Source organism: Acipenser ruthenus, chromosome 11 (assembly GCF_902713425.1).
Source record: "Acipenser ruthenus chromosome 11, fAciRut3.2 maternal haplotype, whole genome shotgun sequence".
NCBI lineage: Eukaryota > Metazoa > Chordata > Actinopteri > Acipenseriformes > Acipenseridae > Acipenser > Acipenser ruthenus.
The window spans coordinates 42,698,876-42,714,770 of record NC_081199.1 but is presented as its reverse complement, the minus strand read 5'-3'; the positions used below and the strand labels follow the sequence as shown (position 1 = coordinate 42,714,770).

The 15,895-nt window shown below is 43.0% G+C and overlaps 1 protein-coding gene across 6 annotated transcripts in view; it reads right to left on the bottom strand.

Annotated features, from left to right (window-relative positions):
- LOC117426436 (unconventional myosin-Ib-like) overlaps positions 1 to 15,895 on the bottom strand; it is a 71,997-nt gene that overhangs the window by 14,389 nt on the left and 41,713 nt on the right. For all 6 annotated transcript variants that reach the window (XM_034043993.3, XM_059034049.1, XM_059034048.1 and 3 more), the window contains exons 10-18: positions 15,425 to 15,572; positions 14,106 to 14,224; positions 13,408 to 13,494; positions 13,235 to 13,300; positions 6,751 to 6,855; positions 5,422 to 5,484; positions 4,981 to 5,181; positions 4,412 to 4,638; positions 2,570 to 2,770 (exon numbers count right to left, since the gene is read on the bottom strand). In XM_034043993.3, coding sequence (XP_033899884.3) covers positions 2,570 to 2,770; positions 4,412 to 4,638; positions 4,981 to 5,181; positions 5,422 to 5,484; positions 6,751 to 6,855; positions 13,235 to 13,300; positions 13,408 to 13,494; positions 14,106 to 14,224; positions 15,425 to 15,572 — 1,217 coding nt within the window. The remainder of the gene's footprint in view (positions 1 to 2,569; positions 2,771 to 4,411; positions 4,639 to 4,980; positions 5,182 to 5,421; positions 5,485 to 6,750; positions 6,856 to 13,234; positions 13,301 to 13,407; positions 13,495 to 14,105; positions 14,225 to 15,424; positions 15,573 to 15,895) is intronic.

The following is a 15,895-nucleotide window of genomic DNA, read 5'->3' as shown; positions in this document are numbered from 1 at the left end:
GGGGGGGGGGGGGGGGATACAATATTTGCTCCTTTCCATCCCTGAAACTGCACTTCAAAATAGGGACCATTAGTTTAAATGAAGCTATGCTATTCAGCTTAAGCATGTTTGCAGGATGTTGCACATATGAAAATCACACTATAAAAGATTGGGCTGGATGTAGGACAAGAAGCAGCCTGCATGCTCTGGCAGAGGGGTGTGGATTGAGGGGGCAGCCATACAAAGCACAGCTCTGCCGTGGAGGAGCAGTTCGGATTCTCAAGTGGGTATGCAGCTCCCTGGAAGGAAGATTGCCATCTCTCCGCTGTGTAATCTAGAAGTCTGTTTGCATAACTGTAGAATGGTATCAGTAACCTTCCTTTGCGATGAGACAAGTTATTACCTGCCCTAGCGGAATGCAGGAAAAACCCCACAGAACAGACGTTTACTTCAGGAATGGATAATTCTACGTCAATATGCATTTTCTTTTTTTGAGATCAAATGTTTTATGAGGGAATCAAAAGAACGATACAAACAATGCAACATAAATCACAATTCCGCAAGTTTTTTTCATTTTCACCCCCCCCCACCCCACTCCCAAACCCCCCAACGAAGGACCTCACAAACCCAATTCAGTCAGAGATAGTTGGAGATAGATTTATCAGAGATCTAATGGACTGCGGCCGATCTCCAGGCCTGCACGGTTCCCCACCCCTAGGGCAGTGGACCCCTGCAATGGAAAGTTCCATATAAATGATATCAAGACAGGCAAGGGTCTACTGACGAAAGGGAAGGGTGTGCGGAGGCTGCCAGTGAAGGGCAGTCATCTTTTTAGCTGCTGTGAGACCGGCCAACCAAATTCCTTTCAAGAATGGTGGACAAAGCTGAAGAAAAATGATCCCAGAACAAGCCCACATCCGGACACTCCCAGACCACATGTAAAAAGAGGCCCATGGCGCCCCGGGGACAGAACGTGCATACAGGAGTAGGGGTGAGCTTCACTTGACGATGTCTATGAGGAGTTAAATATGTTCTATGCAGAAGATGGTAATGAATCAGCTGATGATTTGGATTTTTGGAGACAGAGCTTAATTTATCCCAGTTTCCCCAACATATTCCTTCATTTCCAGAAGATAAATCCCTGCTCCAAACAGTACTGGCCACCAGAGGTTTATATGAGGCCTTTAGTAGATGAATATAAAGTGTGGAAACCAACCCTTTAGTTTTGCCCCCTGTGTCTAACATATCATGCAGTGCATGTGATGGCAATTCTGTCCCCCAGGGTACCCCATAGGCACGCACTGCAGAGCGAAGACGGAGGTAGAAAAAGAAAGTACCACCATGTAAGTGATATTGTGATTGCAGATCTCAGAATGTGCGAAGGCATTTCTCTCTACAAATATCCACAAGAGTATGTATTCCCTTATCTTTCCACTGAGGAAATGAGAAGGAACGGCCGCCTGACAGGAGCGCATAATTATGAAAAACAGATTAATGAGAATACCACTTTATTTGAAGCTTTGTATGTTTTTCCACTAAGCCCCAAATCGTAATTAAATAAGATTATAGGGCCAAAACAGAGTTTACATTGCTTGAGAGGTACACCAGAATAAACCAGGTCTTGAAGTCTATGTGGAGATACTAGGCTTTCCTCTAACGGTCGTCATGCGACAGGAGCATTAGAATCAAACCAGACAGTAATCAGGCACAGCACAAATGACAAAAAATAGTATCTAATGTTTGGGAAGGAGAGTCCCCCAGTGGATTTCTCACGCTGCAGGATAGAGCATTGGACACGTGGCCGCCTTCCCCTCCATATAAATTTAGAGATCATGGAGTGCAAGTTATCCCAATATCCAGTAGGAGGAGAAAGTGGAAGCATAGAGCTACAAAAATGAATGTGTGGAAGTACATTCATTTTTATTGTGGAGATGCGGTGTTGAAGCGAAATAGGGAGATGCAGCCATCTGTTCTAATCGGCCTTCACCTGTTTGAAAATCTTATTCAAATTAGTTAGTGTGGTGGAGTGTAAAGACGGGAAGATTTCTATGTTTAACCTTGAAAATGTTTAACCATTGGTATGGTCAGAGGCAATAACTATGTCCCTCATTGCAGCATTCAAAGCCATTAGAACGGATTTAGACCAATTAATTTTGTATCCCAACAATAAACTAAAATTATCAAAAATGGATAACAGCTGAGGGAGTGATTGGGGAACACTGACAAATACGTCATCAGCATAAAGTGAAATATGATGCTGCGTGTTACTGAGAATAACAGGGGAATGAGGGGTAGACTGGAGGACAGCTTGGGCGAGTGTCAATAAGAGTGGACTTACTCTGGGTTTAGAAATGTACAGTAATGCATCTACTGTTTTATTTGCGAACAGCATGATAGAAGAAGACTTGATTTTGCCCCTACTCTGTGTGAAAGTACAGCATTAAAACCCAATTAAGCCCATGTCAAATGAAAGTAACCCCTACATATGCTGTACAAAGAAGTAGAATTGTGATACTGTGGTTATGAATGCAGCCCATGCAGCCACTCCCCCATTAGCAGCTCCCTGGAGTGTCTGTACAGGCAGGCTCACCTGGCTTGCCCCCTCCAGTGTGGCCAGGTCTGTTTGCACAGCATCTTGTAGCGCTCCAGGCAGGCCTCATAGGGCTGGCGGAAAGCATAGCCCGCCCTCCTCACCCTCACGTTCTCCATCAGGCCCAGGTAACGCACCTGGTGGCACACCAGCGAATCTGTGAAGATGTGGGACGCCTTCTGGTCGTTGGGCTTGATGCACCTGAAATGGACGTACAGTTATCACACAGGGATCCTAGTTTTCCGCAATAAAAAAATGAAATTCTCAGGATTAAAAAAAAAATAAAAATCCACGTTATTCCACAGGTAAAATAAAAGGGCTAAAAATGAGTTTCCCTGCCACATTAAGACACACAAACAGTACTACTGAGTAACAGTTAACACATGAAGTATTTATTGTTGTTCTTGTTACACTTGTGTCTTTGTTGTATTTTAGTTTATAACTTTAATTTTTCTTGAACTGCAACCTTGTATTACAGTGTACCGTGTAAGTCGCTTTAGATAAATGCGTCTGCTAAATAAATAAATACAATAAAAATGGTACACTTTCACATTCTAACCATGTTACAAGCTTACCAGCGCCATTAATCAATAAAACAAACAAACAAAAATATATATTTTTTTTTTACTCCAAATATTACAAATAGTTCCCTGTTATATAAAAAATATATATATTCATTTTAGTTCAACTCTGAGTTAGTCTTCTTCATCCGGTCAGCTATTGTTCAAATAGAGCTGCAGCATTCCAGCTACAGTTGCTCTGACTTTGGAATGGCACCACCTCCCTAATGTGTTTGCTGAAAAAAATCTTGAACCACCGGTTGATCCACTTTGTACAGAGGAATGTCGGCTTTTACACACATTTTGACAAAATCTGAAACAAGTTTCACGCTGTTCTTTGGCAGTTGTAAGACGCTGAAATGATCCAAACACAGTGGTCCGTTTCAGCGTTTGATGGCCCTGCAGTTTCAGCCTCATCTTGCTTACGTTTCCTTGCATTCAATGTAAGTTTAGCGCTTCCCACGTGTTCTTCTTTGGTCTGCCTACGAGTGTAATCTACAGCCTTGCTCCATGAAGTACAAAACAGCACATTACCATCGATGCGAAATTCGTCCTTGCCAAACTCATTGACCCGATCTTTAGGGGTGATTTTTATTGGTTTTCAGCATCTTTGAACAGCTCTGAATAGTGAAGTAAACTGAACTTGAATACCGGAAGCAGTTTTATTAGATGTTGTTTACGTATGTTTACGTAAATTTAAAGTAACGTTGCCTGTGTTAATGTTTATATATTATATGTGTATTGATTTGGTTATTATCAAACAAACAAAAAAAAGCCTTGCATGTTTTTTGAACTTCCCCAAGTATAAAGCTAAAAAAATCTCCAAAAACATAGAGAATCCATGCTTTTCAGTGTTATCACAGAAAATCTCTGTTTTTCCGTGTTATTCCGCAGCAAACGGATTCCTAGGATCCATGGTTATCACACAGGGGCGGCTCGCCAAGGCAGCTAGACTGACAGACAGAGTGCTAGGAACTGAAGTGTTCCACTTGACATGCAGCGTTCATCAGGAGATGCAGCTCATGCACAGACAGACACAGAGAGCCCAGGGCAAACCTTCAAGGATAACATTTTTAAAGCTGTCAATTTTGCAAAAAGGACACTTCACCATGAGTAATGGACTGCTTTCCAGAAAGCATATTAAAAGTAAAATTGATTTATTAGCTAGCTCAGAAAAAAAAGGTTTAAAACCCCCACCCTCCATAAAGAAGCTGCATGAAGAACTGGAATCAGATCTATGCACGTTTGAACCTGGACGACTCGATTCCAGTGTATTGCCCACCTGATGTAGTTGGGGTTTTTGGTCTGCAGGTTCTTCATGAGCGTTGCCACCGAGGTCTTGAACTGGGAGCCGGCAGTGGGGGGCCTCTTGAGGTTGATCTTGGCGGGGTTTCCGTCGGGGAAGAGGCTCTTAATGAGGCTGTGATTGGCTTTCCACATGGCCTGGGAGAGGTCCCGGTACAGGAGGTCATTATTCTTATCCATGAAGCCCTCCACGTGGTACAGCACCTGTGGACCAGGGGAACACACAGCTCTCTGCTTTACAATCTCACTTTCCTTTGACTATTTTAATAATCAAAACAGTTACATATCTAAATACTTTAAATTAATGTTGGGTCTCCCTACTTAATATTACTACATACAATAAAAAGAAATCACGGTGTGGACTTGCTGTATATACAGTTCCTGTTCTCCTTTGTTTTTGTTTCTCGCTTCCAGCTCGAAAGTGGTTTGCATGCAGATTGCATGGAGGATTTGAGAATCGATTCCTCAAGCAGGTTGCTTGAAGCATGCAAACGAGGTAGTTGAAAGCCCCCGTGCGGGTGCTTCAGCAGGACTGCTGTCCTGTACCTTGCCAGCGTAGTGCTGGATGCGGAAGCAGTTGTGGGGCAGGCTGTGGTCGTTGAGGAACTTGGAGCTCTTGCTCATGCGGCTCTCGAAGTGCTGGTGGTCAGCGCAGATCTGATTGAGCTTCTCCAGGAAGGTGGAATCCGTGACCGTCCCGGGGCGCAGACACTCCTCGTCCAGCATGGCCATGATCCCATTGGTGTTCTGGGGAGAGATGTGAGGAAAGGGCATCACATCTCCAAGACTTACCAGGAAATACAAGTGAGTTCAGTCAAACCATGCTTTTTTCAGCTTATGCAAATATTCATATTTAAAAAAAGGAAAATAGATATATTGCTGGATTAGATTTTATTGCTCAGGTACCTGATACACTGTTCAAGCAGCTTGTGTTCATGGGTTAGTAAATTGTTTTAATGACAATCACCAACAATAATAATAACTTACATTTTCAATCAGGTCACAGATGACAGAATTGTTGAAATACTCAATGTGCGTCCATTCAATACCCTGCAACACAGAACATACAGTTTGAAACTGAAACCCCATGTGCACAACTCTGATATTGAACACACAGGGATGGAAAGAAGACTCGGCTATGTGCAGTATAAAACAGGGATGAGACCACAAGTGCACAGCAGTTCAACCATTCCTGGTTTCACTTTGAGTTTAGTAAGACACACCTGAGCTTGTTACCTGTACACTGTGGCTAATCAAGCTTGTACTAAAAAAAACGGGAATTGGCAAAAGTGGTATGCAATAGCAGTTATTTCCATACCTGTTATCAATAGGGGATTATACCACAGATTGAAATGTGCAAAGCAAGGTGTAAAAACTGGAGTGCAATGCAAAGTCACACTTCAAAAGCCTAGACCTGAATCAGACACGTGACTGATTGTGACTGTCTGCGCTCTTCATACAGTGTACAGTATATCTGATTCACACAGCATGGGCCCTCACTGCAGAGATGGAGGTGAGCTTGCTTCCTCCTCATTCCTTCTCCCAGATTCATGTCAATTTCCCATGCACTCTGCTGGCAGCTCGCCAAGATCAGAGCGGCTTTGTGCACTCACACAGATGTAAAAAATGAAAACACAGCATGCTATACACTGTGGATAATCAAGCTTGTAGTGAAATCTGGAATGAGTGAAACTGCTATGCAATGGGAGCAATGGGAGTCTTATTTCCATCCCTGTAATAAAGAGAAAGGATAAGAGGGGGTGTTGAGAAGACACTGGAAACAGAGACCTATTAAATCTGGGGGATAGGTTTGTATTCCAGGGGTGTGGTTTACGAGAGAGAGGGAGGATTTGAGTATTTTGTCTGCAAAATGAATGCATTACATTAAGTTCTGAAACCAATCGCTTTCAAGCCATTATGATAACTGTGTGAGCTAAGCTTGCAGAGAGGGCAATGTGCTAATGGCACAATGCAATCAAGCTGGATGCACAGTCCTTACCCTGAGCACAGGGGAGTAGGTGCCCTTGGATTACAGTATTAAACACTTCATCATTTGATATAATAAAAAGTTACATAACGCTGCATTATATTTTTATTTTCATCAGGCTACACTGATGAGAGATTGCTGTTCTTGGTCATCATGTTGGATTTCATTTAAGGTGGTAAAACAGAAAGCAAGCAGGAGTGTATTGCTTTACAACCCTTTGGTTATATGGCCTTGCACTAGCAGGGGGAGGTCAAGGTGTTATTTCATTGCTGCTTAAGGGATGTGTAGGGAAAACTCCATAAGGAAAAGGAGGCACAGATGGAAGTTACCTCTCGGATGTATTCCTCCTGTTCCTCCCTCAGCGTAAGCTCTATGAAGATCTGCTGGAGTTTCTCGTTGCAGTAGTTAATGATGAACTGCTCGAAACTGTTTTCCTGTAGAAGAATATTCAGCATTAGTGGCATGTCCAAGACTGGTCCGACACTCCAAGCAGAGGTTGTGCCATGTCTATAAACACTACCCCCATAAACAGCCTCTTTCAACTAGCTAATGGGCCTCTGCCTGGTCTTCAGATACATACAGGACAGTGCCATTCAAAAGTCTTGCAACAGAACCACTGCAGTGAACCAGACCATTAAATTACTGTCAAGCCAATCACAACCATGGCCATTCCAAATACCTGCTCTGAGAATGTAGATGAACACTGTAAATCATGCTATCCTACCTTATAGTTCTGAGGTTGGGCTGGTAACATCTGGTGTCCCACAAGGCTCAATTTTGGGCCCTCTACTATTTAGTATTTACATGTTTCCCCTTGGTCACATACTAAGATTACATGGCCTGAATTATCATTTTTATGCAGATGACACCCAAATGTATGTGCATACTAAATCTGATGTTGATGCTGCTGCCTCTGTGCTTGCTGATTGCATTTCTGATATTAAGAACTGGATGTCACAAAACTTTCTGCATCTTATGTGACAAGACGGAGGTTATGTTGCTAGGCACTGCCCACCAGTTACGTAAAACAAATGCTGTAAACTTGTCAGTTGATGGTACTATGCTTGAGTTTAGATCCAAAATGAGAAATTTGGGAGTTATTTTTGATCCTGGATTAACTTTTGAACCTTGTGTGCTGAATACTGTTAAGGCATCATTTTTCCACCTTAGAAACATTGCTAGGGTGCGACCTATGCTTTCTGCTTCTGTAGCTGAAAAGCTGGTTCATGCATTTGTTTTTTCGAGGATGGATTATTGTAACGCTCTGCTTGCAGGCGTATCCTGACAAGGTCACGTGCGTTGCCTGTCAGGTTTCGTGTTGATTTTAAATCTTACTTTTAAGGCTTTACATGGTTTGGCTCCACAGTATTTATCTGATCTCTTATCAGTCTGCACCCCTTCAAGCAGCCTTCACTCCACAGGTCTTGGATTGTTATGTGTTCCCTCTGTTCACCTGCGTTCTATCTTGGATTGTTATGTGTTCTCTCTGTTCACCTGCATTCTAGGGGCGACAGGGCTTTTTGTTATGCCCCAAAACTTTGGAACACCATTCCTAAAGAAATCAGGGATTCTGCCACTCGTAATGCTTTGAAATCTAGCTTAAAGACCTACTTTTATAGAAAGGCATTTTTATGACTGTTTTTATTTTCTGTTTTGTTTGTTTCTTTGAGATGTTGCTTTTAAAAGGCGCTATATATATATATATATATATATATATATATATATATATATATATATATATATATATATATATATATATATATATATATATATATATATATATATATATATATGTATATATATATATATTATAAAAAGTTTATTATTATTATTATATTATTACAGAAGTAAATTGCATAAGTCATTTTAGATTCAATTCACCCCACCACAAAGAATTAAAAACCAAACCATTGAACAGCGATATAGCAAATGCAGCCCCTTCATTCTAACGTACCAGAGTCTGTATTCAACACCCAGGAATTACACTACAGCACCCCTGCCATTCTGCTTGAATTAACATGAAGCATGTTAGTCTGATGTACTAGTGTGTCAGAATTAAAACTCTATATTACTGCAGGCGGACCTCTGGAGATGCAATAGTACCACCAATAGGAGGTGAGGTGGGTGGGGGGCTTGACGACTGTCCCCAGACAAGGCAACTGTATAACCCCCGTGACAGAGCTACGAAAGTCTACAGTGCAGCACTCTGAATTGTACACTTCTACTGCACCAGCAGAGCCTGGCTCTTTTCCACAGTGTGTGTGTGTGTGCGTGTATGGTACCTCGGGGGAATACTGTGACACACATGCAATGTATTTGTGTAGGATTTACTCCATAGAACAGGTTTGTTTCTTATAAAAAGGGGTGGGGGTGTGTGGGGGTTGGGTCTCTGGAAGCAACATTTGACACCCACTTGGGACACACTGCACCTTCACACACAAACAGAAGCTACAGCAAACGCCTGCTTTCTCATGGTTCTACACACGAGGGAAGCGCAAAGCTGCTCTTCAAGGGGAAGTATCCAGGCAACTGTGCAAACCAGGCTTCCCTTCACTCTGCACCTCACCACGCCAGCAGCGTTTCATTAACGGATGGAAGCTCACAGGAGGGCATCAGCGAGGTACCAGCCAGGTTTGCAGATAGAATACTGCCCCTTTGACTAGGTTTCTTACACAGCTCAATGAGGTCTAAGAATTAGGACTAGAATTAAAGCATGCAGCCAAACGTTGTCACTGCAAACGTCATACTTACGCCATTCTGTTGTCACAGAAAACAAAATTAGGAGAGAAAAAAAAGGATCGTCAGACCGTCACAGTGAAATATGGAATCACTCAGACTAACATTATCTTACCATGTTTTTGCTGCTTTAAAGTCTTGTGTTGAAGGCGAATTACAAAACCTTTAAGCAATTACTTAATTACCGTCCCCTCTGTCCCCCATATATAAATGTATGAGAGATAACCAGAGGTACCTGTGCTATCCCTATACCTCACAACCTTTAGCATGGTTGTACGATCTGAGCAATCTATAATTACAATCTTTTGGAGAAATCCTAATGAATGCACACCAGCACATGCACACTGCTAAATGCACATACTGCATACAAGCAGCTGCACCCATGTTCATGCTCTTTTACTACAGGCGATGCAAGCTCTCTAAATCCACCACGCCACAAACAGAAACGGAGCAGCTGCTGTTGGTTCACTGTATATTTCGCTCGTATGTACCTTCCTCTCCATGTCCTACACTGCCCTACATAGCTGGATGTGGGTATCTCTGTGGGAGAAAGGTTCTCTTTCACTGCAAGAGCAGGGTGCCCGGTGAATATTTTCCTTTTCAAACTGTAGGACCTGGTGATTTGCCACATGCAGTTCATAGGAAAGCAATTTCAAGCAGACTGTAACACTTTCCTGGCACAGACCCATAGATCAGGGAGATAGACGCCCAATCCGTGTGCCTGCATGTAAACAGGTTAACTTACACAAAGGGTTTGTTTTTGTGTTGCGATTGTGAAAGATCACAGACTGACTGCCCAGGAGACTAAACACAGAGTGGGGCAGGGAGGGAACCATCAAGTGTTTCAATCAGTTTACAAAAAGATCTTTGAAGAGGATGCAGCTCACCTTAGGGGTGAGAAGAGTTATTTTAACTTGTCCTCTGTGATGCACTGTGGATTAAGCTGCCCTGCAAAGGGCTTTTATATAAGATGTTGAGGATTGCATTCAGCAAATCTCATATCACTTCCTGTACCACCTGCACACAGGCACCACATTGAGAGGACTTGCAACCACTGTACAGTGTGAAATCAACTAGTGATGAAAGGATCTGGAGATCGTGAACCTTCCCATATAACACAAGCCCAACATAAAACCTCTTCTATAACAGTATTCCACATGGGATGAACCATCCCATATAAGAACATAAGAAAGTTTACAAATGAGAGGAGGCCATTCGGCCCATCTTGCTTGTTTGGTTGTTAGTAGCTTATTGATCCCAGAATCTCATCAAACAGCTTCTTGAAGGATCCCAGGGTGTCAGCTTCAACTGGTCCCAGACTCTCACAATCCTCCTATTTTCTGTTCTGAATGCCCCTTTATCTAATCTCCATTTGGGACCCCTGGTCCTTGTTTCTTTTTTCAGGTCGAAAAAGTCCCTTGGGTTGACATTAGAATTTTGAATGCTTGAATCAGATACTGCGTATAATAATATATTATATATATATATATATATATATATGCGCTCCTGACTTCTGTAATCATACCATTATGCTGAGGAATGCTGTTTTGGGGGAAATGGAGTTTCTTAATTAAAATTAGCAATACTGAAATGAGTTTCACAACCCTCTAGCCCTGGAGATTGGAGAAGACTCTTTGACAGAGGTAAAAGCATATCTTTAAGTACAATGTATAAGAACACTTGATCTGCTAGTTGTCAGCTCCAACATCTAGGCCATTCTGCACCATTATTATGCAAGATGCAAAACTAAAATGAATGAAATCATCATTACATTGTAATCTACTACAATCCCTTTGCTATTAAATGCACAGCCCTTTATCCTGTGAAATGCCAGATTGAGAAAGTCTGGAGCTGGTATGAGGGTGGACTGCTGACTGCAGTACAATGTGAGAATTATTGAGCCTTCCAGATCGCACTCCTACCCGTCCGTCTGCTGCTGACTGGCATTCTCAAGCCTGTTTTTTCTGTTCACAATACCAGCGATCACAAGACTATACAGGGCTCAACCTGGAGTGGAAATTGCTGAGCGCTGAAGATCAGCAATGTAGAAACAAATGCTCTGACATGAAGCAACTTCCACAGAATCAGCAAGATGCCTTTTCTGCAAACACAATGAAAAGGTATTGGCTTGTTAGCGGTTTCCTGGAAAGGGCTTGATTGGAATAAGTCACAGCTGGATTATTTTTTACTTTACAACACAGAGAAATCCCCTGGATTGCATCAGTGGTTATCAGAGGACTCGCCTGCAGGTGCATTCCGTGCTGTAACATGCTGCACCCAGTCGCACCAACCCTAGCTTGCTTGCAGTGAGGCTGTGTGACTGCACACTGGTTAAAGAGTGATGCCATCGGTCTGAGGACTAAAGGTCCAGTTAGACACTTTTTTTGTTAGAAACTGGGACCAGTCAAGAAACTATAAGACACTGCGCCAGGGCTAATTTCAGACTCAAAGCTTTGGATCAGGAGGGAATTGAAGTGTTGAGGAGGAGCATAGGCCTGCCTGCCTGCCATCTCTGCTCCCCTACTACAGATAAAATAATCTCCTTTAGAGATTAAACAGGCTGGCTGCACCCTCGCCTCCCTCAAACACAAATCTCATTGAATCACCACAAAACAGCTCCAGTCTAAACAACTCTCCAGCCAAGAAAGTTGCACGCCACCACCAACCCATGTCAATTGCAATGGTTTTCTTAGTGAATATAATTATTGCTATTATTTTAATCAGTGGAAATGGGAACCAATTTCTGTCTGTTTTCTCTGGCATGTCAGCGTAAAAAAGCTGGTTCAAACCAAGGCTTTGCAGATCGCACAGAAACCATTCGTGCCTCTTCAGCATTCACAGGGGCATCGCCACTGTGGCAAAGGCTGTTGCTACCACCTGCTTCACCGTAAAAGCAGTCTATCTATCCATAGACACACACAGTCTATCACAAACAAGAGCACCCACAGACAGACAGGGAAACAAAACACGACAACACAGACACACATAGACATACATACTATATTATATATATATATAATAAATAATGGGAGAATTCTCTTTTACACATCAACTCCCAAAGATGTGGAATTGTTTCCATCATAGTATGAATATGAAATCTGATAAATTGTCCTTCTCAGGTTTCAAAGATCGTACTTGGGAATTGCTTAGAACCTCCTGCCAATGCTTCTCTTTCAGTCCACATTAACAAATAGCTATGACTTATTTCAACTTTTCTTCGATCTATGCTGCTGATTAAGTTTGAACCACACGTTTTTATTGTGTTTGTATATTGTACGCATTGCAAGTGTCTTTTTTCAGCTTGGATTGTGGAGTAGTAAAAGACAACAATCTAAAACAAATGACCTTTATGTTCATAGAGCTCACACTTCAGACAGAGCCTAGTGTTTACAGTACAAACACTGCCCTGCACCGTCCCTGGGACTCTCAGCAGTGGACTACATATTTTATCAACACTCCTGCGGCGAAGAGCATTGTGGGTTTGTCAGCGTGGTTATGAAACACACTCCTGCGGCGAAGAGCATTGTGGGTTTGTCAGTGCGGTTATGAAACACACTCCTGCGGTGAAGAGCATTGTGGGTTTGTCAGCATGGTTATGAAACACACCGCTGCGGTGAAGAGCATTGTGGGTTTGTCAGTGCGGTTATGAAACACACTCCTGCGGTGAAGAGCATTGTGGGTTTGTCAGCGTCGTTATGAAACACACTCCTGCAGTGAAGAGCATTGTGGGTTTGTCAGTGCGGTTATGAAACACACTCCTGCGGTGAAGAGCATTGTGGGTTTGTCAGCATGGTTATGAAACACACTCCTGCGGTGAAGAGCATTGTGGGTTTGTCAGCATGGTTATGAAACACACCGCTGCGGTGAAGAGCATTGTGGGTTTGTCAGTGCGGTTATGAAACACACCGCTGCGGTTAAGGGATCTAACATGAACACTATTCTCTGGAGGCGTGTTCGGCATCATTTCATTGCAATGCAGTGTATAACAGTAGAATCTTAATCAAGGGCCAGAGTGTTTGTTCATATTGACACCGGTAACTCTGTAATAATGGAATATTTTCATTAGAATTATCTTACCTCAAAAATTTCAAATCCATAAATGTCCAGAACCCCCATGACCTTCTTTCTCTTTTTTGTCTGTGCCTGTCGGAAGGTGATAATTTGTGTGTTAGCAATTCTACAAGGTTACTGCATTGTGGAATTGGTTTCCATGTTTGTGGAATGAAAACGTCATGCAGCAGAGCTGGTACCTTAATGCTTTCGTTGATTCGGTTTACCAGCCAGGTGAAGAGACGGCTGTACAGGTTCTTAGCCAAGGCATCTCGGGCATAATATGCCTGTAAAAAAAAAATACATTCAACTAAAATTAACCAACAACACCACCACCAACAACAACACACCTGCTCTTTAACACGTGACCCTGAGATGAGATTCAGACTGCTGTATATCCGAGAGGATCAAACCTGCATTGTCTTGGAACAAAGCATCTGAAGGCCATTAAACCCCAGCGAGAAAGCCAGCGTTTCTAAACCCAGGCGAGAAAGCCAGCGTTTCTAAACTCAGGCGAGAAAGCCAGAGTTTCGGCATGTTTCTGAGGTTGCTCTTTAATTCAACTGATCCCTGAAACAATGGGCTGGAACTCCTTAGAGAAGAACGCTGCAGATCCCTCAGATGAAACAATAAAGATAGTTCTATACGTCACCTCTAATGTGCACTGGAAATACAACCACACAGGGCAAGGCTGAGGGGTCCATGTTACATGCAGACAGAAAGAAGAGTTCTTTTTATGGATGCTTATTGTTTTGTGGCTGGTACCTAGAATGCGTGAGGTCGCTTGCACAAACTAACCAGGGTGTATGACTTGAAAATGTGAATCCCTGCATGCAATAAAAATAAACGTGGTGTGGTGGGGTGGGGTGGGGCGTGGTTGGGGGTCTCTCCTCATTACCTGAGCCACATTGAGAGTAGTGGACACCTTCTCCTGCTTGGCCTCCACAGTGCGGAAACTGAAAGCTCTCTCCAGGACAGACTGCTCAATCCCCAGCAGCTCACAGATCTCCTTCAGCTCTGTAAGAAATCACAACCGTACATCTTACTGAGGAGCAGATCTGCTTCAGCTCTGTAAGAAATCACAACCGTACATCTTACTGAGGAGCAGATCTGCTTCCTGCTATATAACATGGTGTTACAATAGACACCATTGTTTTCTTTAGTTTTCCCCTGCTCCAGTTCAGTGTGCAACACAGACATAAATACATGCGAGTCCCAGTGGTAGAGGGATAATAACTCGCCCTGGTCCTGGATTGATTTCAGAACTCCCCTTGAAAAAGTACACAAGCTGTGCACTTCACAGAGTGAATACATCTCTGCATGTTTACTATTAGGGCTCGTTCTTAGGGGAGTAACAGATTATTTAACAGGGGCCTGATTGCACACACTAGGTCGTTTTGAAACCCAGGGCAGGGTGCAGGACTCCTGCGAGAGGTGTTATTTATTTCTCTCTCTTCCCTATCTTGCATTACATGCCTGCATGCTTTGATAGTATGGCACCGTCACCGTGGGGGGAAAAAAACAAAAAGAAAAAATGCCAGCAATGTTGAAGCAGCTGGAACAGTGCTGGCCTCCTCCACTATATATAAAAAAAAATCATCCTGAAACCCCCCCCCCCCCCCCCCCCCCGAGCAGTTCTCCGGATTCCTTAAGATCAAAACTCTTGAAATGCCAGAAAAAAAAAAAAAAAAAAACATTGAACTTTCAGAAAATAAACACATCAAGCTTCTCCAAAAAGCTCCCTGAATTTCTGATTGATGCAGTGTTCTAAAACACCCAGAAGATGGCAGCAGTGCTCAGAACGGTAATCAGCACCTTTATATGTGAGCACAATGCTACAACAGGTAGAAAAAAAAAAAAGAAAAGGCTAGGTTATTATCAAGGATAATCACATGCCCCAATATGGTAGTACCAACTTGCAGGCACCATTTTTGGCACAACTTTGAAACATAGAAGAGAGTATAGATAAGCAATGCATAATCAAAGGGCACCATCTGAATGGCAGAAGGGCATTTCCAGCATATGTTTGAGTCAGTATTTCTCATAAAAGATATGTGATAATTGAGCAAGCTCAGCTGCTATAAAAAAAAGGAAAAGAGTGTCAGGATAAGGAACGATAAGTGATGGTGTTAATTCTCCAGGGGAGGCCTCTTGAGATTCTTGCTTTCTGGATGTTCCCTGTAGTTTATTTTCCTCGTGGTTCATTTTGCCAGGTACCGTTTTTATCCTTGACGCGGCTCTCATCCATGTCGTTGACTCGCGACTCCGGTTTGAACTCGATGTTCCCCAGTTTGAGCACAGCTCCCACCAGCTCCAGCACAGACTGCGTCTCGTCATCCATGAAGCCCACGATTTGCATGGCGTTCTGTAGGGGGGGGGGGGGAAAGAGTGGGTTAATCGAGAGGGTCACGCACACACACACACACCAGATCACAGCGCTGCTGTCCCACAGCTGCTAACCTGCTGGGATACCTTGACATGGCAGACACGCTCTGTACACCAGACCTGTCGGATCTATATTGAACAGCAGCTTCAGCTCCCATCCCTGCGCACACATTGATTAGCTGAGAGTAATTAAAGCGCCCATGTTAAAACAGCGTTTACAATAACAGTATATACAGCCTTCACTGCCAGGGGTATGCCAAGGATCTCTCTTACTATCAGTTCTGAAAACCCCTTCAGTCTGGT